This window comes from Pantherophis guttatus, chromosome 1 (genome assembly GCF_059756535.1).
Source record: "Pantherophis guttatus breed Tessera chromosome 1, ASM5975653v1, whole genome shotgun sequence".
NCBI lineage: Eukaryota > Metazoa > Chordata > Lepidosauria > Squamata > Colubridae > Pantherophis > Pantherophis guttatus.
Window position 1 is genome coordinate 20,322,736 of NC_142063.1, and position 24,185 is coordinate 20,346,920.

General features: G+C 43.0%; 1 protein-coding gene across 1 annotated transcript; it reads left to right on the plus strand.

Annotated features, from left to right (window-relative positions):
• The first annotated feature begins 8,424 nt into the window (after positions 1-8,424).
• FGF22 (fibroblast growth factor 22) lies at positions 8,425-19,519 on the plus strand. The gene is made up of 3 exons (XM_034437767.3): positions 8,425-10,372; positions 17,336-17,439; positions 18,913-19,519. The coding sequence occupies exons 1-3, from the start codon at positions 10,105-10,107 to the stop codon at positions 19,105-19,107; spliced, it is 567 nt and encodes a 188-aa protein (XP_034293658.1). The 5' UTR covers positions 8,425-10,104; the 3' UTR covers positions 19,108-19,519.
• The last annotated feature ends 4,666 nt before the right edge of the window (positions 19,520-24,185 follow it).

Sequence of the window (24,185 nt, forward strand, 5' to 3'; positions counted from 1 at the left end):
ATGAAACTGCTCTGAAATGTTGATGAACATTTAATTGGAATCATGATTTAAATCCATTCTGTTTCCAACGTCGTAGCTTTCTTTGAATTTCTCCTGAGAGATCATAGAGCTTTCATATTTTTAACGATGACAGTGGTGTGCCATCAAGATTTTTTTAACTTATAGGGAGATCTTTTCCCACGGTGATCCAGTCCTCAAACGTTAATCCTTCTAATCTACTATTTAGCAGAATATTTTATCTATATTTTATAGTGGCCCAGAGTTGTTTGATAGGGGAGATGGCTGGCATATAACTAACTAACTAACTAACTAACTAACTAACTAACTAACTAACTAACTAACTAACCAAACAGACAGACAGACAGACAGACAGACAGACAACATTTAATCTCTCCCCTGTTATTTCAGATTGCCCCTTTAGATCTGATAAAGAGAGCATGCTTGTGGATACCATAAGATAGGGACCTAGATTTGATGGGTCCCAAGAGATGTGTATTCTCTGCTATGGCACCCACCTTAATATGGAACATCCTTCCCTCTAAAATTAGATTGGCCCCCTCCCTCTTGATTTTTTGAAAAGAAACCCTCTCCCAACCCAGTTATGCCATCTGGCCTAGGGATCTCAGGAAACCGGAGATTTGTCTTCATGGCCATATTGCTGGGGGGTCGTGGTCATTTTTATCCTCCCTTCACCTATTATTAATATTTTTGCTTTTATAATATTTATTACTGCAGCTTTGTAGATTTTTAATTTTACAGTGGCTGCTTTTATCTATTGTTTTTTGCGGTACCCAGAGTTGCCTTTGGCGAGATGGGTGGCTATGTAATTTTGGCATAAATAAATAAGTTTAGCCTTGAGAAGAATTAATAAGAACTTGGAAACATAACTATTCCCTTCAGTCTTTCTTGATACATTTGAGTTTCTAACTTGCTGATCCCTCTGTTATTCTCTAAACGTATCCAGTTTCTCTGATTTGTGGTGCCCAAAATTGGGTAGAATTTTAAGTGGGCACTGATTTAGGCAAACTAGAATGGGATAAATCCTCTCTCTCCTGCTTGTTGTTTATTCTACAACACACTTTAGTTCCTTCACTGCCCTGTGCTGTTTACTCCACATCGGGCATTAATTTCTTGGCTTACCAGGATGTTTGTATCATCACCAATGACTCTTGTTTTGAAGAGTTACTGTCATTATTATGCTTGTGTTTAAATCAGCCTTCTCCAGCCCCTCCCTCCCTCCCTCCGTTAACTTATTATTTATTATTTGAAGATTTATAGCTCGTCTTTCCTTCAGGAGTTCAAAACAGCTATAATAAGTGTTTCCTTATCTCATTTCTCCCACAAAAACAACCCTGCAAGGTAGGTTAGGCTGAGGGACGACAGGGGTGATCCAAAGTCACCCAGAAAGCAATAGCTACAATCTGAGGAAATTTTGGCAGAAATAGTGTGTGACTTGAACTGCAACCAGATGTAGCTACTATTAGCTACATCTATTAGGAGAATTAACCAATGGAACAGCTTGCCTTCAGACGTTGTGGGTGCTTCACCACTGGAGATTTTTAAGAAGAGGCTGGACAATCACCTGCCTGAAATGGTAAAGGATCTCCTGCTTGAGCAGGGGGTTGGACTAGAAGACCTCCAAGGCCCCTTCCAGTCTGATTCTGATACTAACCAATGTTAATAGTGGCCTACACTGCAGGGGTGTTATCCATTCTCAGTCTCAGCTTGTAATAGGAGAAAGATAATAGTGATGGTGATAACAATACCAATCCCAAAGAGTTTTGAAAGCTCGGCTACCCACTCAAAATACCCAGCCAGCAAAGGCATTCAGATAGTCCTCAACCATTTGTTTAGTCACCGAAATTACAACAGTACTGAAGGAAGCTGCAACTGATACACTTGCAACCATCACAGCATCTTTATGGTCACATGATCGAAATTCAAGCTTAGCAGCTTAGCATGTATTTACGATGGTTACAGCATCCTGGGGGGGGGGGGTCATGTGATCACAATTTGCAACCTCCCCAGGCAGCTTCCAACAAGCAAAGCCAATGGGGGAAGCCGGATTTGCGTAACAACCCTGTGATTCACTTAACACATGATTTGCTTAACAGCCGTGGCAAAAGAGATCATAAAAGTCAAGCACGGCTCACTGAACAACCGCTTTGCTTAAGAACGAAAATTCTGGCCCCAAAGGTGATTGTAAGGTGAGGATTACTTATATTTTTATTAAATAGGATTCTGTGTAATTGCTTGGCTGTAGAGCAGGGGTGTCAAACTCGATTTGATTGAAGGCCGCATCCGGATTGTGTTTGACCTTGAGGTGGGGCGTGGCCAGAGGGGGCGTGGCCAGCTTGATGTCACTCATTTCAGGGGCGCCTGTGGTGGCCCAAGCACTCTGCCAGCCTCCCAAGCTCTGTTTCTGGCTGCGATGGGCTCTTGCAACCCTCTCCCGGTGAAAACAGCTTCATTTTCGCTGAAAGCATCACCGTGATCCGGTCCAGTGGTGGGTTGCACCCAGTTCGGACCGGTTCACAAGAACCGGTAGTAAAACAAGCGGGAGGCCCTGCCCACCGCCCCAGATGTCGTCATTGGCGATCTGCACGTGTGCAGAAGCGTGATCCCGTTGCGAACCGGTAGTAAAGGTAAGTAGAACCCACCCCTGGTCCGGTCCTTCGCTGTTTCCAGAGCGGCCCCATGGGCCAGATCTAAGCACTCTGCAGGCCGAATCCGGCCCGTGGACCTTGAGTTTGACACCACTACTGTAGAGAGTGATAGACCAAGTAACCCATGTGCCAAATGCACCAAAAGCTGAGCTACAAAGAACGGGACTATCATTTGCAATGTTTTCATCTGCATTAAAGGGTAGTCTTTGACTTACAACCATTCATTTAGCAGCCGTACAAAGTTACAACAGCACTGAAAAAAGTGACTTAACAACCACTCCTCGCAGTTATGACCATTGCAGCATCTCCACCGTCATGGGATCAACATTCAGGCGCTTGACAATTGGCATGTATTTATGATGGTTGCAGCATGCCAGGGTCACAGGATTGCTATGGGCAACCTTCCCCAGCCAACTTCCAACAAGCAAAGCCCATGTGGAGGAAACCAGGTTCACTCAATGGCCACGTGATTCACTTAACAACTGTGCCAAAAAAAAAAAAAGGTTCTAAAATAGGGCACCACTTACTTAACAATGGCCGTGTTAGCCATGGAGATTGTGGTCCTGATTGTGGTCATAAGCAGAAGATTCCCTGTACTATTTAAGCAGAAAACAACCATGTTTGTGACCAATATTCCATTTTAATCAGAAGTCATACTCAAAATACAGGCTTCTCATAGAAACACCCTGGAAGCTTGTTGGGTAATAGTGACCATACTGAATGAATGAGAGAGATTTCCACAGGAATAATTTATAGCAGGGGCCTCCAACCTTGGCAACTTTAAGCCTGGTGGACTTCAACTCCCAATGTGGATTTCTGGGAGTTGAAGTCCACTAGGCTTAAAGTTGCCAAGGTTGGAGACCCCTGATTTATAGCATCTTAAAAACCTTCCTGCCATTGTTGGGATAATACACAAGGCCTGTTTTTCTTAGTATGGTAGTTTGTTTCATCAGGAATACCTGGATGAGGCTAGATTCTCAAACATTTTAGGGACATTCTTGGGACCTTTTTTACATTCTTAAAAATGATTGAGGAACCCAAAGAGTTTGAGTTTTGTGGGCCATTTCTATCAATACTTAACTGTATTCAAAATTAAAGATAAGAAATTTTAAAATAATTATTTATCTGACTTCTTAGACCAGGGGTCTCCAACCTTGGCAACTTTAAGGGAACTCTGGGAGTTGAAGTCCACAAGTCTTAAAAGTTGCCAAGGTTGGAGACCACAGACTTACACCCCAAAAGAATCTTGGAAACCTTGAGTAGGTCTCCAGACTACACTTGGGGGAAACCAGTGAGCTTAAGGAAGTTATCAATGACAACAACCCTGATGATAGAGATAGTCCTCGACTTACGACCACAATTGAGCCCAACATTTCTGCTGTTAAGTGAAACATTTCTTAAGTTGAATTTTGCCCCGTTTTATAACCTTTCTTGCCAATTGTTAAGTAATCACTGCCATTGTTAAGTTAGTAACCTGGTTGTTAAGTGAATCTGGCTTCCCCATTGACTCTGCTTATCAGAAGGTCGCAAAAGGTAATCACGTGACCCCGGGACACTGCAGCCGTCATAAATATGAGTCAGTTGTCAAGTGTCTGGATTTTGACTAGATGGGGATGCCGCAATGGTCATAAGTGTGAAAAACAGTTGTAGATCACTTTTTTCAGTGCTGCTGTCATTTTGAACGGTCACTAAATGGAACTGTTGTAAGTCGAGGACTGCCTGTAGCGGGTAAATATTTTTGCAAATCTCCACATCAACATGGGAAAGACGTCTCAGGTGGAAAGAGTCCAGGGGATCCGTGGAGGGTGGGACATTTTGCCTTCTTTTTCATATACCCCGTCCACCCTCTTTTGAAGGAGCTTCAGTGAGATGTGAGAAACATCCAAAAGGAAAGAGAAATCTTGATTCTTAGGGCCACCAAATACGGTTTCGAAAGGAGTAATTGAAGGACAGCTAAAATGAGTCCTTCCTGTTTGTAAAAACTCAACTTTTGCTGAGCCAGCTGAGGATGAGCTGGCAAAAATATGCAAAGCCCTGTTTGTCTCTTAAGTTGGTTCCTCACCCTCCTAGGAAATGTTAGGAATGATTCAGGAAACGAATTGAAAATTTTAAAAGCAGGCATGCACAAATCTTTGTGACGCACAGCCACCGGAAGAAATACATTGTGGAATTGTGGAAATCGGCTGACGAATCATCGGAGAACCTCTTTCTTTCGGACTCAAATGTTGACACCAAGGACCCGCAACTCGGGTTGGTGGGTTTATTTGAAATGCAGAGGCATCGGGCAGGCCGGGCAGCTGACTGCTGAGAGGGCCTTGGTGTTTAATAAAAGACCTGCGGTGATGGCTGCCCTGACAGTTAAACATGTCTTTAACACGAGGCATCCTGTGTTGGACCTTTTAGCTTAGCTTGGCGTGTGTGTGCGTGTGTACGTGCTCACACACATATGCAGACTGGCAGATCTCTTAACAAAGCCCTAGACAGTAGTTACGAATATGTCTGGATTCCACATAATCTGTAATAATCCCAAAGCATAACTAGAAATAAAAATCTTTTGTCTTTACATGCCAGTTTCCTCCTCTTCCTCCTCCTTCTCCCGTTTAAAAAAAATAATAATAAAATAGTCTTTTTCAAAGGTCTAAAATGTGGATCTGATTTAAACAAGGTGCTAAAAGACCTGTTGCATTCATGTTGCATCAATGTACCAAGTTTGATTAGAGGTGGGAGATTTCTTTGGGGGGGGGGAGGACTTAGCATATTATACTAACTGAGCCCATTTGTATACTCAGTAAATACAGGTAGTCCTCGTTTCACCACCACTCTTTTAGTGATTGTTCAAAGTTACAATGGCACTGAAAAAAGTGGCTTATGACTGTTTTTCCCATTTATAACCATTACAGCATCCCCATGGTCATGTCATCAAAATTTGGATGCTTGGCAACTGGTTCATATTTATTTTTTATTTTTTATTATTTTTAATTTGATTTATATGCCGCCCTTCTCCGGAGACTCAGGGCGGCTTACAATGCGTTAAGCAATAGCCTTCATACTTTTGTATATTTTTTATACAAAGTCAGCTTATTGCCCCCACAATTTGGGTCCTCATATTTATGATGGCTGCAGTGTCCTGGGGTCACGTACTCACCTTTTCTGACCTTCTGACAAGCAAAATCAACGGGGAAGCCAGATTTAGTTAACAACCATGTTGTTAACTTAACAACGGCAGGGATTTACCTATCCGTGTTTTCCTGAAAATAAGACCAGGTCTTATTTTTTGGGGTGTCTTATTTCCCCCCCTCCATGTTCGGCAGGCCCACTTCTGCTTACTCATGGCGGGGCAGGAGGCCTCACATTGTGCCAGTGCTGCCGCCATGAGGCAGGGGGGTGGAGCTGCCCCATGTGCCCCACACCGGCTTACCTCAGGGCCCCCCCACAGCCAGGCCATCCACGCCCCGATACCTGGCTCACTCGCGGCTGTGGTACCAGCACACCACTCAGCCTCTTGCTCTGTTGTGCCTGCGAGCAAGCAGAAGTGGGACAGTGGCCACGCGGGCTCCTGCTGCTGGTGCTGCCGTCGTGAGGCAGGTGTCAGGGCATGGATGGCCTGGCTGCAGGGGCCCTGAGGTAAGCCCATGTGGGGCAGCTCTACACACACACCCGGCCTCATGGCCATGACACCACGAGCAACCAGACAGAATGGGTTGTTGGACGGCTACACAGGCTCTTAAGTAGGGCTTATTTTTGGGGGTAGGGCTTATTTTAGATGCATGTGTAAAACATGCTAGGGCTTATTTTGGGGAAAACCGTAATTATTCTGGCAAGAAAGGTTGTAATATGGGGCAAAACCAGGGGTGAAATCCAGCAGGTTCTGGAGAACCAGTAGCGGAAATTTTGAGCAGTTTGGAGAACCGGCAAATACCACCTCTGGATGGCCCCAGAGTGGGGAGGGAATGGGGATTTTGCAGTATCCTTCCCCTGGAGTGGAATGGGAATGGGGATTTTGCAGTATCCTTCCCTGGGAGTGGGGTGGGAATGGGGATTTTGCAGTATCCTTCACCTGGAGTGAGGTGGGAATGGGGATTTTACAGTATCCTTCCCCTGGAGTGGGGTAGGAATGGAAATTTTGCAGTATCCTTCCCCTGCCATGCCCAAGCCACGCCCACCAAGTGACATCATGCCCCCCAAGCCACACCCACAGAACCGGTAGTAAAAAAATTTGGATTTCACCACTGGGCAAAACTCATTTAACTATCTTGCTTAGTGATGGAAATTTGGGCTCAATTGTGGTCGTAAATTGAGGCCTACCTTAAGTTTTGTTCAAAAAAACAGGTAATGAGGCTGGGGGACCCCCAAAGAAAATGCCTCTGATATTTAATGTCTGTAGCAGTGTTTTTCAACCACTACAACTTTAAATTGTATGAACTTCAAGTCCCAGAATTCCCCAGCCAGCATGAAAATTACCAGAATCTCCTAGTCAGTATCCCAAGTTTTCTGGGAGTTGAAGTCCACACACCTTAAAAAAGATGCAGAGCTAGGGAAACATTACCTCTCTGCCTCCTTAGCTTAGAATATGTTTTAGTTTGAAGCTGGGGGTTGGTGGGGTGGAACTAGATGGAAAATAAAAACTCCAGAAAAATATCTCTGGTGAAAAACAGCCTCCAGTTTTGCAACACTTGTGGGATGCCAACGAGTTAAGCAGGAGTGAGGCTGTGGTGACACAGTTCTAGACAGATGAAATGCAACAAGGAAGCCCAAAATAGAATATGAAATCACCGCTCAGAATTGTTGCCAAATTGTTTGTAATTTTAAAGTAATGTTGTAGACCTGTTGGAATGTAGATAATTCTGAATTAAGCTCCATCATTCTGCAATCTAGGAGTCGATTCCCAAAACTACGTCAAGAATTTTTTTGCTTTGATTCTAAACCCTCAGGGTAAAAAGTTGTATGTATTTCTATAGCTGGGGGGGTGGGGGCAATTCACACATCCCCAGGAGAATGACAAGCACTATAGAGTCAACGAAGTGTTCAAAGTGTTTATATCAGTAAATCCAAGAGACGTTGGCATGGATTAAAAGTAGCAGGAAGTTAAAAAGAGTTTCTGCTTCTCCTAAAATTCATGCCCAGTTTCTCTTCTGTGATAGGTTGTTTGCGAGCACTGAAATATCAAAGAAGAAAAAAAAACAAATATATTTTTCCCTTTCGAAACTCTGAAAGTGGGTCAAGTTTTAGTTTATTTGCCGAACCAGTTTGATTGATGGACTGAAAACATGGCTAACACCTTTCTTTACCGTCTTCAAAAGCTGGTCATTCATATCCAATTCTTATTCCCCGCTTAGAAGATCTTAAGATTGGATGTATTGTGTCTGTTTAAGATATAAGTTTAAGAAGTGCAGATTCCAATCCCCGGAATTCCCTGGCCAGGGAATTTTGAGAGTTGAAGTCCGCACATCTTAAAATTGCCAAGTTTGAGAGACGTTGACTTACATACTATACGCGGAGGATCCGTCCGTACCATAAGTACAAAATTGCCATTTTCAACATTTGGCTGTTGTTTCTCGAGACAGTGTAAATTCCATTTAGGCTTCTCTTTAAAAAATTCCTCTGCCAGGCTGATGCTGGAGGCTAACTCCAGCTTCAAAACCAATCCAGGTTGCGTCAAAGCCCTGTAGCCTGTTTCTTCTCCTCCCAGAAATGATTGCAAGCACAGCACGGGAGATATTTTTCCCGGGTGGTGCTCTCAACTCTTCTAGGAGCAAACAGGGTCAGTGTGACCTTAAAACAATGCAGCAGACTGGATCGGTCACATTCCATAAATATCGGGGTTCCTCTGCCTTTTTTTTGTTTGTTTGTTTGTTTCCCTCTCCTTTTAAAGTGGTTCAGGAGAGAGAAATTGGGGATTTGGGTCACGGCAGTGCTTTAAAGTGTGAAGCTGAGGGCTGCGATCCAGGACCACGTTGTAAAGTTGTCCTAAATGATTCCATCTCAACTCCAACTTAAAAGGTAGAGATGCTAGCAAAACTGCCGAAGTCTTGTTAGTTTCTCTTATTTTGTCTTAGTCACAGCCTGAAATAAAAGAGAGCACCTGGCTCTAAATGCAGAATTTGTCAAGCTAACCACCCCTATGCAGATAACAAAATAATTAAGCCGTTTATTAATGGATGCCTTGATGTCCTTCCCCCCCCCTCCTTCCCCCCAGGCACTTAAAGCAGTATAAATATCTCTACAACAATCCTGTGAGGAAGGTTAGGCTGAGTGAAAAAATTGATTGAGCTCATTTGCATGTGAGACCTAATTCACTCATTGCATTAAGTCAGGCTTTGGTTATTATTATTATTGAATAATCCACAATTGCCTAAGATGACACAACACATTAAGCCATAGTTCGTAATTATGGGTAGTCCTCAATTTACAATCGTAATGGAGCCTGCCCATCGTGGTCATAAGCTGTGAGTCATCACTCATGTGACGGACCTTTTTTTAATGATGGTCACTAACTCTTATTTGAAAAGAAAATGTTGGTCCAAAGAAAACCATTATGGTCAGTTCCAGGAGGCTCTTCGGACATTCAGATCATCCATAATCTGTTCTTGGTATTTTTAAACCAATTCTCTTGCAAGAATTCCTTAGCCTGTTTTTTTTTAGGGAATCCCTCCATCAGAAAACAGAGGGACAGACTTTGACGGAGTTAGAATTTCAGAATTTCACTTAGCTGAAATTCTACAGCAGTGTTTCTCAACACATGTTGGCCAGGGAATTCTGGGAGTTGAAGTCCATCCGTGTTAACATTGGCAAGGTTGAGATACTCTGTTCTACAGTAATTGCATCTGTTCCATTCACATCCATTCTTGCCTATAAGCTATGATTCCGAAAGAGACCTATGAATGGAAGAGACTCATGCTTGGCTCCGCCTTTGGGATTTAGCTATTGGTTGGAGGCAGATTCAGTCACTCCCCCTTTCTGGGGAGCAGGAGGAAACAAACATAGGTATGCATTTTTCTTCTTGTGTCAGTATTAAAACCGGCTAGCATTAGGTAGCACCTCCACGCCTCTCTCTGCGGTACAGCTGGTTCAGCTGTCAGGATCCTCTTAGCCCTTTCCTGGAGCCCTTAGACTGATCTTGGCTGAAAAGCCGGGCTAAAATCACAACTTGAGTATCGGAGGTGACTGCACAACTCCCTGAATATTTGATGCTCTTCTTGTTTGCACCTGCTGAGAACTTTGACCAGATGACTGACAAGCCATCCCATCCAGTCTCCTGCCTATTTTGTTAAAAGACTTTTCTACCATGGCCCCACCTGGAAGAGGCTCCTTGGGGTGACGGCCCTGAGACCTGTGGATTTATTCTAAGCTCCCCTCCAGCTGACACCGTGAAGCCACATGGTTGTCTTCGCCCCTCTGGAAGCTGAACCGATTCTCCTGGCAGGCGGCCTAGAGGGCCATGGGTTGGTGGAACCCACTAACCAGCTGGACTTTGGGATTCTCCTTGATGACCTTCCTGTGGGTCACATCAGCCAGGGAACCCAGAGACTCCGTTCGGCAGGTAGACATCACGTGTCCCTGGCCCGAGGTTCACCGGCACGCACGGAGCTACCACCACCTGGAAGGTGATGTACGCTGGCGGCGTCTCTATTCCTCCAATCATTTCTTCCTACGCATTGGCGGTGATGGGAAAGTCGAAGGGTCACGTCGGAAAGAGAGCCTGAACAGTAAGTCGCACTCATCTTTCCCCAAACTGGTACCCAACAGGTGTATTGTCCCAAAGGTGCTTTTTTCGGGAGGCAACTGGACTTACTTGTTTTTTTCTTTGAAAACATTTTGCTTCTCATCCAAGAAGCTTCTTCAGCTCTGAAAGGATAGTGAGGAATGGAAGGATTTATATATCCTTGTGGGCAGCGGGTCGTTGAAGCACTTGGAAGTTTATCTGTGTCCTCAGGGTCACCTGAGTAGTGTGCCTGGTTCCTATAGTCTGCAATTTTTTTCTCTGGAATGGAACCAGATATCCAAGTGATTCAACGATCCTCTAAAAGGATGCAAATGACCAGCTATCTGCAAGGAATATAAATTCTTCCGTTCTCCATTATCCTGTCAGAGTTGAAGAAGCTTCTTGGATGAGAAGTGTAACATCTTCAAAGAAAAATAAGAAAATCCAGTTGCCTCCTGAAAAAGCACCTGTAGGACAATTATGACCTGGATGACTGAGAATCTCTACAAACTTCCAACAGGTGTGTTGAACTACAGCTTCCATCACTCACTGCCCCCCCTCTCCCCGGCCAAAGATATTTGATGCTGGGAAGTGACTGGGTACTTATCAAGAACCTCTATCTTTGTTACTCAGATAGAAAATCTTCTAGTCCTCCTTGAGCATTAGACAGGTATTTGGAGTAAACTTCTTAAGATGATGTCATTGGCAGATTCCGTCAAAAAAATGTTTGCCAACAAGCTTGGTACAATTTCAGTAGTTCAGGAAGTTGTGAAATAAACGAAACCTGGAAAGTCTGTCAGATTTTTGGAGACAAATTGTGAGGGATTACTCATCAGTGAATAAATCTGTCTGCATGACCTCAATTGTCCTTGTCACTGTCACAGTTTTTCATATTGTAAAATTAAAACAGAAACTACGGCTCTTATTATTCTAACTGATTTTCTTGTACACTGCAGAGGGTTGGACTAGATCAGTGTTTCTCAACCTTGGTAGCTTGAAGATGGGTGGACTTCAACTCCCAGAATCCCCCAGCCAGTGCTGCTGGCTGGGGGATTCTGGGAGTTGAAGTCCATCCATCTTCAAGCTTCCAAGGTTGAGAAACACTGGACTAGATGATCCTTACAGCGCCACAGTTCTACGTCTTTTGTGATTCTATAGGTGGTTCTCATCTTACACCATAACTGAGCCTGAAATTATGTGCTGGTTGTTAAGTGGGTCACCATGTGACAGTGTCCAGTTTTACAACCTTTGTGCTGGTGATGGTGGTGAAGTGAATGCCACCATCATAAAGGGAATGCTTCAGTCATTAAGTGAATCCATTTTTCTGCAATGGGCGTTTTTGCAAGAAACCAGAAGTAAATGCCAGTTTCTGGCCAAAACAAAACAAAACAATACACTGCGGTCACATGACCTCTGGACACTGCAAACATATGTAAATTTCCGCCGGTTGCTGAATGCCCAAAATGTGATCATGTGACTGTGGAGGGGTAGCCATCAGAACTTCTAATCCAATTTGTAAGTAGCCCTGGTGAGGTTTTTCATAACTTCGAACGGTTGCTAAGTAACCGGTTGTAAATTGAGGCTTATCTGTGTTCATAACAGGGTCTATTTCTAGACTGAATAAATTCCTGGTTCAGTCTAGCTCCTCATCCCACTTCTAAACTCATCTTTTCCTTTAGCTGCACAGTTCAGGGTCCATTCTCTCTCTATGCACAAATGACATCCCAGCCAGCCTACATTATTCTTGGCCTCCTTTGGGCAGTGACAAACTTGGACTGTGCTTCCCTCTTTGGGCAGAAGAGCATGCTTTATCTCCTAAGGATGCTTTTCAGTCAGCTGTCCTACCGGTTGTAAATACACACGGAAGGTGGCATACATTCCAGCATGAAATTAGCTATCGGTGGATTGTAAACCTCTTGCAGCAAGAATCTAACCAGGTATTCTTTCAACACTGCTTTGGATTTGGGGTTCTTGCAGACTGGAGTGTAACACCATCCATCAAGCAAGATCTCCTCCTCCCCTACTCTCCATACAATCACAATTGTATTCTGAACAGTTTTTATCCCAGAGCTATAATTGCACTCAACAATGAACTAAAGGGCCACCATCAGTGAGCAGTTGGGACAGCATTACTTGGTCTGTTGTGTGGATGTCTGGGTGGTTTAGGGGTGGGGAATTGTGGTGGGTGGGACTGTGTTTGGGGATTGTTGTGTGTGTTGGACCTGGTCTTTGGGTGTTAAGTGAATTTTGTTGTATGGTATACTGCAGTGGTGGGTTCCTCCCGGTTCGGTCGAGCCGGTAGCGGTGACGACATGACGTCACCGAACCGGTTCTCCCCCCCCCCCACGTTATTCTTACCTTTTATTTGGTCCTACCCCCAATCTATTGCTGCCTCCTGAGTCCCAGCTGATGACTAGAGGGAAAAAAACTGTTTAAACTCTTGCCGTGGGGATTCAAAGGGCCGTCCTACAGCTGATCAGTGTTAAAAGCAAACAAATGAGTCGGGTCGTAAGTGCGAGGACTGGTCGTAAGTGCGAGGACCTTCCAGAAATGACTCTGACCAGCTAGCCACGCCCACCTAGTCACATGACCTCCAAGCCACACCCACAAAATAAGCCACACCCACAGAACCGGTAGTAAAAAAAATTAGAACCCACCCCTGGTATACTGTGTATACACATTCAATGACAATAAAGTTATTAAGGAGCCTTGATAGTACAGGGGTTTAGTGCACCCTGTAATTAACACAGCTGCCTGCAATTTCTGCTGGTTCGAATCTCTCCAAGGCTCAAGGTTGACTCAGCCTTCCATCCTTTCTAAGGTAGGTGAAATGAGGACCCAGTTGTGGGGGCAATAAGCTGACTTTGTATAAAACATACAAAAGAATGAAGGCTATTGCTTAACGCATTGTAAGCCGCCCTGAATCTCCGGAGAAGGGCGGCATATAAATCAAATTAAAAAAAAAAAAATTTATTATATTGCACCAGTTATTGGTGTTATCCTCCTGTTTCAGGTGTAAACTATTGGGCAAAACAGGAAGAAGCTGACATAATTGCACCTATCTGGCAAATAGCCTCGTAGGAGTACGGTACGGAGAAGTATTCTCTCCCTGTCTTGATGGATCCACAAGGACGCATTGCTATCCAAAAAAGTCTCCCCCCACCTCAGCTCTCAACATCTCTGGGCATGTCGCAGTTATGTATTCTGTGGCATCTTGAATACTCTTGTTTAATATATTTGCGCAAGCGAAGGACTGTCAAAGACTGATGCCTTGTTCCTGGTCACTCATGCCTTGCTTTTTTTCCCCCATCTGGATTATTGCCATGTGAAGTTACAACTGATCCAGAACACAGTGGTGCGTGCACCTCTATGTTCACCATGTTGTGCAAGCTGTACAGTCTCCTAGTTGCTTTCTAGGTGCAATTCAAGGTGCTAGCCATCACCTTTAAAGCCCCGTGTGGCACAGGGCCAGGTTATTTGCAGGAGCACCTCTCCCTGAGGGTACCATCCAGGGGTGGGTTCTAAATTTTTTTACTACCGGTTCTGTGGGCGTGGCTTATTTTGTGGGTGTGGCTTGGAGGTCATGTGACTAGGTGGGCGTGGCTAGCTGGTCAGAGTCATTTCTGGAAGGTCCTCGCACTTACGACCAGTCCTCGCACTTACCGCACTTACGACCCGACTCATTTGTTTGCTTTTAACACTGATCAGCTGTAGGATGGCCCTTTGAAGCCCCGCGGCAAGAGTTTAAACAGTTTTTTCCCCCTCTAGTCATCAGCTGGGACTCAGGAGGCAGCAATAGATTGGGGGTAGGACCAAATAAAAGGTAAGAATAACGTGGGTGGGGGGGGGGAGAACCGGTCGAGTGACATCATATCGTCACCGCTACCGGCTCTGCCGAACCGGACCGAACTGGGAGGAACCCACCACTGGTACCATCCCATCCCACTAGATCGGATGAGATGGGCATACTCTTAAGTTCCTTCCCTGAAACATTGCCATCTAGTGGGACCTAGGGAGCATGTCTTTTCCGTGGCTGGCCCTACCTTATGGAATAAACTTCTCCCAGTGATTCAGCAGGTCCCAATCTTCTCAACCTTTCTTTGGAGGCCATGAAAACCTGACTCTTTACTCAGGTTTTGGGGACAACAGTAGAGCCTGCACAGAGTTGTTGAGGCACCCTAGGAGATGGATCAAGGTTCTGGGGTTCTTTTTAATGGTTTTTATAATTTTATTGCTATAAACTGCCCAGAGTTGTTTAAAGATAGGCAGCTAAACAAATCTTTTAAATTAAAAATAGATAAGTGTGACATAGCAATGACATTTTAAAAACAATGTGAGCGCCTTCATTTCAATTCTGATTCTCAAGTTTTAAGTGGAATGAAGTTCTTTACAGACATTAATTCCCGAGGCAGGCAAGAAATCGTGGTCTCTGTTCAGATCCAAATGGATTGAATTAATTTTTTTTGGTGTCCGTCTAATTTAACTGAAACTTCTTTTCAAAACGCTTTCCTCAGATTAAGATCATTCTTCTGAAGTTTTCTTTGCTGTGAAATCTAAAACTCTGCTTAAAATCAGCAGCAGAGATCTTTTAAGGTATAAAATGAGATAATCCTTCACTGGTTTCTTAATAGTTTTTTTCCCCCAGTGATAGTAGCATTACATAGAAAAAGAATCTAATTTTAATTGAAATTTATTTTTTGTACTTGCTTTACTCACTTCTCTGGAGGAAGGCTCCATGGGAAAAAAAGAAGTCAGTTATCCTCTCAGACAAAGAAAACAACAACTTATGAATCGCTGGTTAGCAAAATATATTTTCTCCTACAGTATTTCATCATTAGTGAAACCTGCCAGTTTGAAGACGTTTCTCTTCTCATCCAAGAAGCTCTGAAGAAGCTTTTTGGATGAGAAGCAAAATGGCTTCCAAGAAAAACAAGGAAGTCCAGTTGCTTCTTGAAAAAGCACCTTTGGGATCTACAGCCTAAAGGAAAAGTTTCTATCAGAAAATCCTCGGCTAAACGAGCCTCGTCACCTACTTTGTGCACTGTGATTTGCTTGACCATGATTGAAAAAACTACCATTGATCGAGTTCACATAATGAAATAAGCACTATGAGCTTTTCATGCAATCTACTGAAACTAGACTGTGGTCTGGTCCTGCAATCAGTCAGTCCTTTATCAAGCAAGCTTCTCCAGACAGGGAATGGCCCAAGAAGGAAAAGAGGGGGGAGCAGGTTGTGTTAAAGTTACATCTTTTAGTTAACCGTAACCAAGAGAGGAAAAAGAAGTTTACACAAGTAAGAAGAAATGTACATGTTTTTGAGCTTCTGCTATTGACACATTGACTTGCGCCTCAGAGGTCTTGTTCACAGATTTTAAGTGTACCCTACAAGCATGTCATGACTTTGGAGTAGTTGGTGCTCTCTGAGTTTGGTCGCTTGCTTGCAAACTTTTCATTATCCTACTAGATAACTGTTAGGTTTCGATGTCGTCTCAAATAAATTGCATTTCCAAACAGATAATCTTTGATGAAATCTTTCATTTATTAAGCACGACAATCTGTCCCCAGTTATGTCATAGCCAACACTGACTTCCTGACCCCAAACCTTCCCTTTCCGTTCCCCAATTCTCTGTCTCATTGGCCATCTTCCAAATCACTCTCCCCATATCTACTACTTCAGCTCCAGGAATGTCCCCCCTCCCATCTCATCTCCTAGGGGTATTATCTTCAGGGAAAATAAGTAGGTGAAAAGTCAAGCGTTCTCTTGCCAGCTGCTCCATCTTCTCCTTCTTATGTCAGCACTAGAGTAAATGCAGGTTGAAGTGCTGACAATAACATTGTCAGTGCAAACCCTACACTCCCTGACATTGATGTTACATAATTGAGTAATGAAACATCTGCAAGCAAACAATCAAGCTCAGAGAGCACCAAGGACTCCACATTTCAACCTTGCGCTATATATATTCTCTTCTGTTGGAATGTCTTTTGAATCAAGGACCTGATTTAAACCTTGAAAAATATGCTACAATGGGGATGAGGCAAGGATAAAGTGAATAATTCAAAGTAGAAAGGAGCATATCCTGAGTAAAACGGTCTATTTCTAAAACCCCATCTTCTGGTTTTTGTAAGTTGATCTTTTAATGAAAAGAAGGACTAGGGGAGACATGATAGCAGTGTTCCAATATCTCAGGGGCTGCCACAATGAAGAGGGAGTCAAGCTAATCTCCAAAGCTATTCTCCAAAGCCTCCACCTGAAGGCAGGACAAGAATCAAGGAGAGAAGCAACCTAGAACTAAGAAGGAATTTCCTGACAGTTAGACAATTAACTAGTGGAACAACTTGACTCCAGATGTTGTAAATGCTCCAACACTGGAAGTTTTTAAGAAGAGGTTGGATAACCATTTGTCTGAAGTGGTGTAGGGTTTCCTAAGCAGGGGGTTGGACTAGAAGACCTCCAAGGTCCCTTCCAACTCTGTTATTCTATTCTATTCTATTCTATTCTATTCTATTCTATTCTATTCTATTCTATTCTATTCTATTCTATTCTATTCTATTCTATTCTATTTCTTTGATCCCTAGTCACATTCTCCAGGTGTAAAATTGCTACATTAAAATTAAAATGGAAATAAAAATGGAACCTTCCATTGGGAAGGTGAGTGGTGTAACTTCAGCCCCTTCAATACACTAGGACAAGGGTGTCAAACTCGTGGCCCACGGGCCAGGTGTGTCACACATTGGCTACGCCCACCCCGGTTTATTGAAGGGGGGGAAAAATCACGATATGTCACATGACACCATGAGTTTGATACCCCTACACTAGGATGCGCACAAGCAAACACGCACACACACAGAGATTTTCATATTAGGAGCAGCTGCTGGTTGTTTTAGCTATAGGCTTTGCTGCCAATAGCTTTGGGAAGTCCTTGATTTGTGTTAATGGGCCATGCTCTCTTTGCTATTTTCCCCCTAGGCATTGTGGAGATCCGTTCTGTACAGGTGGGAACCGTGGCCATTCGATCCATCCACAGTGGCTTCTACTTGGCGATGAACAGAAAAGGGAAAATCTATGGAACGGTAAATGGAATTGCATGCCTTTTGGGGAAAAGGGGAATTACAGGTAGTCCTTGACTTAGAACCACAATTGGGACCAGAATTTCCATTGTTAAGCAAGGTGGTTTTTAAGTGAGTCGTGTCTGATTTTACCAACTTTTTGCCACGGTTGTTAACTGAATCACTGTATTTGTTAAGTGAATCATACCATTGTTAAGTGAATCCAGCTTGCCCCATTGAACATTTGCTTGTTTGAAGCCAGCTGGAAAAATCATAAATAGCGATCTTCTTAGCCCAAAAACTAGGAATAGTGAAAATTCTGAACTAGGAATGGGAAGACCTGGGTTGAGTCTCTTCTTAAGCAAAACAAGCAAACAAACAAACAAACAACAATTGGCTGAACTTGGGTGCAATATGTGTGAACTTCAATTCCCAAAAATCCCCAGCCAGCATGCTAGAGTAATGAAAACTCTAGAGATTTAGATATATGAGATTGATTGATCAATTGCTAAAGGATAGAGGGATGGATAGATGTTTGATAGACAGACAGATGAGATGATAGATAGATAGATAGATAGATAGATAGATAGATAGATAGATAGATAGGAGTGAGCCGTGGTGGTATAGTGGTTAGAATACTACGAAGAACCTTGGTAGTACAGGGGTTTAAGGCACCCTGTTATTAAGCTGGTTATTAAGACCAGCTGCCTGCAATTACTGCAGGGTTCGAATCTCGCCAAGACTCAAGGTTGACTCAGCCTTCCATCCTTTCTAAGGTAGGTAAATTGAGGACCCAGTTGTGGGGGCAATAAGCTGACTTTGTATAAATATACAAAAGGATGAAGGCTATTGCTGAGCACATTGTAAGCCGCCCTGAGTCTTCGGAGAAGGGCGGCATATAAATCAAATTAAAAAAAAAAAAATACAGCGTAGCAGGCTACATCTGCTGACTGCCAGCTGCTAGCAGTTCGGCAGTTCAAATCTCACTGACTCAAGGTTGACTCAGCCTTCCATCCTTCCGAGGTTGGTAAAATGAGGACCCAGATTGTTGGGGGCAATAGGCTGACTCTGTGAACCGCTTAGAGAGGGCTGTAAAAGCACTATGGAGCGGTATATAAATCTAAGTGTGATAGATAGATAGATAGATAGATAGATAGATAGATAGATAGATAGATAGACAGATAGATAGATAGATATAGAAAGAATGGATATGGATGGATGGATGGACGGATGGACGGACAGACAGACATAGACAGACAAGTGAGACTAAGGAAAGGCTAAGGCTAAGAAAATAACTTTCTTTCAGTTAGTTCTACTTTACAAAGTAACTGTGGGAGAGATAAAATGGAGGCAATCCCTACAGAAGCTGCTTTGTGCCCAAAGGCAAGAGAAATCTAGTAAGTCAGATTTTCAGTCCCGCCTTTCCTTCACAAGCCCATTCAATGAAATTTCTCCTTTTCTGTCTCTGTTTCTCTCGCCTCCACCGGTCTGTCGTAGAAAGCATACAGCCCCAACTGCAAGTTCAAGGAACGTATTGAAGAGAATGGTTACAATACCTACGCCTCTTTCCATTGGCACCACGAAGGGCGACCCATGTTCCTCTCCCTCAACAGCAAAGGACTGCCACGACGAGGGACGAAGACCCGCTGGCAACATCTCTCCACCCATTTCCTACCAATGCTCGTCTCATGAAGGAGGAACCACTGGACTATTTGATCAACCATGCACTATTTTTTTTTTCTTTTTACGACCCTATAATCCCTTAATTCATGGTAGAGTCAGGGAGACTGGATGGAGCTGAGCATTTACTGGCCAGATACTCTTCCTGACGCCTATGTGGAGTCAGCAGCAGATATTTTCTCTTTGTGTCCCGGGAGAGAAACATCTGTCACTACCTAGAATTGAACTCTCAACCTTCCGAGTGGGAAGCAAGCGTCTTCACCACTAGGCCATCACGCCACTCAACCATGCACTACTATATGATGTATTTAAGAAGGGGGGGGAGGCGGAGAGGGGGTATATTTATTTTTTGTAAAAAAAAGAAGAAAATGAAGGAAAAGCAGCTTGGAATTCAACAGAATAAAGACCATTAGGAAAGATGAAAGAGCTTAAACCGCATTTGCTTTCTCTCCACCATGTATTTTACCTTTCTGCCTTCTTGAATCTGTGAGCAAAATTCCCACCTGAGGGTCTACCGAAGATGGCTGCCCATCCCCCCACATCCCAGGATGGAGGTCCAGTCTGCTGTCCGCTAGGTGTAGAGAATCCAAAGACTCAAATCTCCCTGCCTGCTTTGATCAGCAAGGCAAAAGTTGGCAATCTTGGCAGCAGGGAACTATGAATCTAGGGTGGGCGATGCAGAATGAGTGGGGTTGAATCACATCTGTGGGCAGGGGTAGGGTTCTCTGGTTTTGCATGAACTGGGTAAAGCAGATGGAAGGGTCTATCTGTCTATCTACATCTGTTTTTCTGTCTATATCACCTAGCTGTCTATCTAATCTCTCATCTCTTATACTGTAGATAAGAGATGAGAGATTAGATAGACAGCTAGGTGATATAGCTGTCTATCATCTATCATCTATCTCCTATCTATCTCCTATCTATCTATCTATCTATCTATCTATCTATCTATCTGTCTGTCTGTCTGTCTGTCTGTCTGTCTGTCTGTCTGTCTAATCTCTCATCTCTATCTATCTATCTATCTATCTATCTATCTATCTATCAGTCTAATCTCTCATCTCTATCTCTCATCCATCTATCTATCATCTAATCTATCTATCTACAGTGTATCTCTCTCTCTCATCTATATCTCCTATCTATCTATCTATCTATCTATCTATCTATCTATCTATCTATCTATCTATCTATCTGTCTGTCTGTCTAATCTCTCATCTCTATCTCTCATCTATCTATCTATCTATCTATCTGTCTGTCTGTCTGTCTGTCTGTCTGTCTGTCTGTCTGTCTGTCTGTCTAATCTCTCATCTCTATCTCTCATCTATCTATCTATCTATCTATCTATCTATCTATCTATCTATCTATCTATCTGTCTAATCTCTCATCTCTATCTCTCATCCATCTATCTATCTATCTATCTATCTATCTATCTATCTATCTATCTATCTATCTATCATCTAATCTATCTACAGTGTGTATCTCTCTCTCTCTCTCTCATCTATATCTCCTATCTATCTATCATCTATCTATCTATCTATCTGTCTGTCTGTCTGTCTGTCTGTCTGTCTGTCTAATCTCTCATCTCTATCTCTCATCCATCTATCTATCATCTATCTATCATCTAATCTATCTATCTACAGTGTATCTCTCTCTCTCTCTCATCTATATCTCCTATCTATCTATCTATCATCTATCTATCTATATCTATCTATCTGTCTGTCTGTCTGTCTGTCTAATCTCTCATCTCTCATCTATATCTCCCATCCATCCATCCATCCATCCATCCATCCATCCATCTATCTATCTATCTATCTAATTATCTATCTATCTAGAGTGTATCTCTCTCTCTCTCTCTCTCTCTCTCATCTATATCTCTCATCTATCACAGGGCTGTCAAACTCCTGGCCTGTGGGTCAGATGCATCATGCGCTGGCCATGCCCACACCCTGTTTAGCGAAGGGGGAAAAAAGTCCTGATACGTCACGCCATGATGATGTGAGTTTGATACCCCTGATTTATCCCTATCATCTATCTATCCATACCCAATTTGCCCATCTTAAACATGTGTAGACTTCATCTCCCAGAATCCCCCAGCCAGCATGCTGGCAAGTTTGGGAAATGCACTCTAACATGAAACAGTAGTAGCCATTTTGCAGTCATGGTTGTAGGGATGATGCAGAAAAGCATCAGGTAATAGGTGATAGAAAAAGTAATGGAAGAGAGGACAGAAGTCCGTTTTGGCTTAGTCTTTAGCCTTCCAAAGTGAGCCGTTATTTTGAGAGTAGCAAGGTGCCCCAACCCCCTTTTGGATCCAAGAGCCCAAGATATTTAATTGCCTGGAAAGAAGGAGGTCTTCCCAGTCACCTCCCATTAGGCTCCCATTAGGCTCAGCCAGAAAAAGTCCAGCATGCTTTTTGAACAGTCTAAACCAGGGGTCAGCAACCTACAGCTCTGGAGCCGCATGTGGTTCTTTCACCTCTCTGCTGCGGCTCCGTCACTCAAAATATGCGTCACAACCGCCAATGTGTGACATCTGCTGGAACGCGATTTATTGAGCTTTTCAACCCCTGGTAGGCCAACCATGGATAAATCCAAAAAAAGAAAAGTTTTAGAAGAAAACAGAACATTTAATTCAACTACATATGCTAGTTTTGTGGCCGCTCAAGAAATAGTCAGGCATGGGAAGGGTTTTGTGGCTCCCGGTGTTTTCTTTTCTGTGGGAAACAGGTCCAAATGGCTCTTTGAGTGTTTAAGGTTGCAGACCCCTGGTCTAAACTAATATAGCTCAATCTTTGAAACATTAAGATGTGTGGACTTCAATTCCCAGAATTCCCTAATCAACACTGACCTGGACTCTTTGGAGGACTCTTAAAGTTGAAAGTTCAACTCACTAGTGCGGTTATGACTGCAATAATACTGTATGGCATTTACCATTGGCTGACCTCAAAATGTCAACCAGTCCTAATGAGGCCACCAGGAAGCCTCCAAAATGTAGACGGGGAAGTAAAAACACCATCAACACACAGACACTGGAAGTGACAAATTTCTCCTATTTCATTGTCTATAAAAAACAAAGGGAATGCCACAGGAGCTGCATGCGTGGGAGACGTCACTTCTCGGTGTCACCCAAATTTTGATCCCGTGACCACGGAGATGCTACAACGGTCATTAAGTGTGAAAAATGGTCATGAGTCACTTTTCTCAGTGCCATTGTAACTTTGAACGGAGAGTAAACAAATGGTTGTAAGTCAAGGACTACCTGTAACGGGTCCTGGATATTTTACACGTTCTTTTAAGTTAGCAGATTTTAGGTACCCTTGATTCAAAAATTGTTGAAGTATAATGCCCTTTGGAGGCCAACCAGAGTACAAACACAGAGATGAAAGGTATTTTACAAAGCTAGCACGACTTGAAGGAGAAAGACACACACTCACCGACACTCGCATCCTCACAGATTTTCTACAGATTAAGGCTGCAGTTCTACAAGTATTTTGCCATATTCTAAATTCAGTGGGATGTATCCTGAGCAGACAGAAATGGATATCATTGTACAGTTTTCATGGTAACAGCATGCAAGTGGTTAGCACTGACTTTCAGAATGTTTTTTCAACTTCCCAAAATAGGAATGTTCCTCAGAGATTCCAAGAGGGGTAGGAAGCACGAGTGTGTGAATTGTAGCCCACAATTATACAGCATTGCAGATGCAGTGATTGGCTTTGATCTGAAGGAAGCATATTATTAAGACCCATTTCCCCCCCTTCAAGTATTTTTAACCTAAAGAACTGTTTTCACTGAGTTGTTGAAATCCGTAGAGGGCAAGCCAAGAAAAAAAACTAATCCACATAAAATACATGTTTTTAAGATGTGTAAAGGATGGGAATTTGGCACAACAGGGCATTATCCCTCTGCAAGTATAAAATACACATAGACACACATATACCATCTTGTAATTCTTACTGAAGCAACTCCAACCAGCTTACATTATTTTGTAAAAATAGATGGCACCATCTTGGCTTGAAGGAGGATGAAGTTATAAATCGACCTTCCCCAATCTGGGTTCCCTTGAGATATTCAGGCACTCCTTGACTTACAACCACAACTGAGCCCAACATTTCTGTTGCTAAGCCAAGACTGTTGAGTTTTGCCCTATTTTATGACCATTCTTATCAGCTGTTGAATCAGTGTAGTTGTTAAGTTAGTAACATAGTTCTTAAGTGAATTTGGTTTTCCCCGCTGACTTTGTTTGTCAGGTCCCAAAAAGTGATCACATGACCCTGGGATGCTGCAGCCATCATAAATACATATGAATTGCCAAGTGTCTGAATTTTGATCATGTAACTATGGGGATGCTGCAGCAGTTGTAAATGTGAAAAGCAGTCATAAGTCACTTAAAACAGATGAAGAACGGTTGCAGGAACTGGGTATGTCTAGTTTAATGAAAAGAAGGACTAGGGGAGACATGATAGCAGTGCTCCAATATCTCAGGGGCTGCCACAAAGAAGAGGGAGTCAAACTATTCTCCAAACCACCTGAGGGCAGGACAAGAAGCAATGGGTGGAAACTCATCAAGGAGAGAAGCAACTTAGAACTAAGGAGAAATTTCCTGACAGAACAATTAAGCAGTGGAACAACTTGCCTCCAGAAGTTGTAAATGCTCCAACACTGGAAGTTTTTAAGATAATCATTTGTCTGAAGTGGTGTAGGGTTTCCTGCCTAAGCAGGGGGTTGGACTAGAAGACTTCCTTCCAACTCTGTTATTCTAAGCTCACTTTTTCAGTGCCATTGTAACTTTGAATAGTCACTAAACGAACGGTTGTACTGTAGGTCCCTATGGACTTCAATTTCCAAAATTCTCAGCAATGGGTCTGGGATGTGGAATTCCAAGTTGTAAACCTAACATTCAGGAGAACATATACCTTTGGATTAAAAAAATAAATAAATAAAAGAAGCAAAGGGGAGGTTTGGCAGGGAATAAAGACCACAATAGGCATTTGATCTCTTGAGGTTGCTAACTTTGGTTTGGGAACAAAATGAACCTGAAAACTGATTTCATTTAAAAGGCATTAAATTGTATTAAAATCTCAGTCAACTTG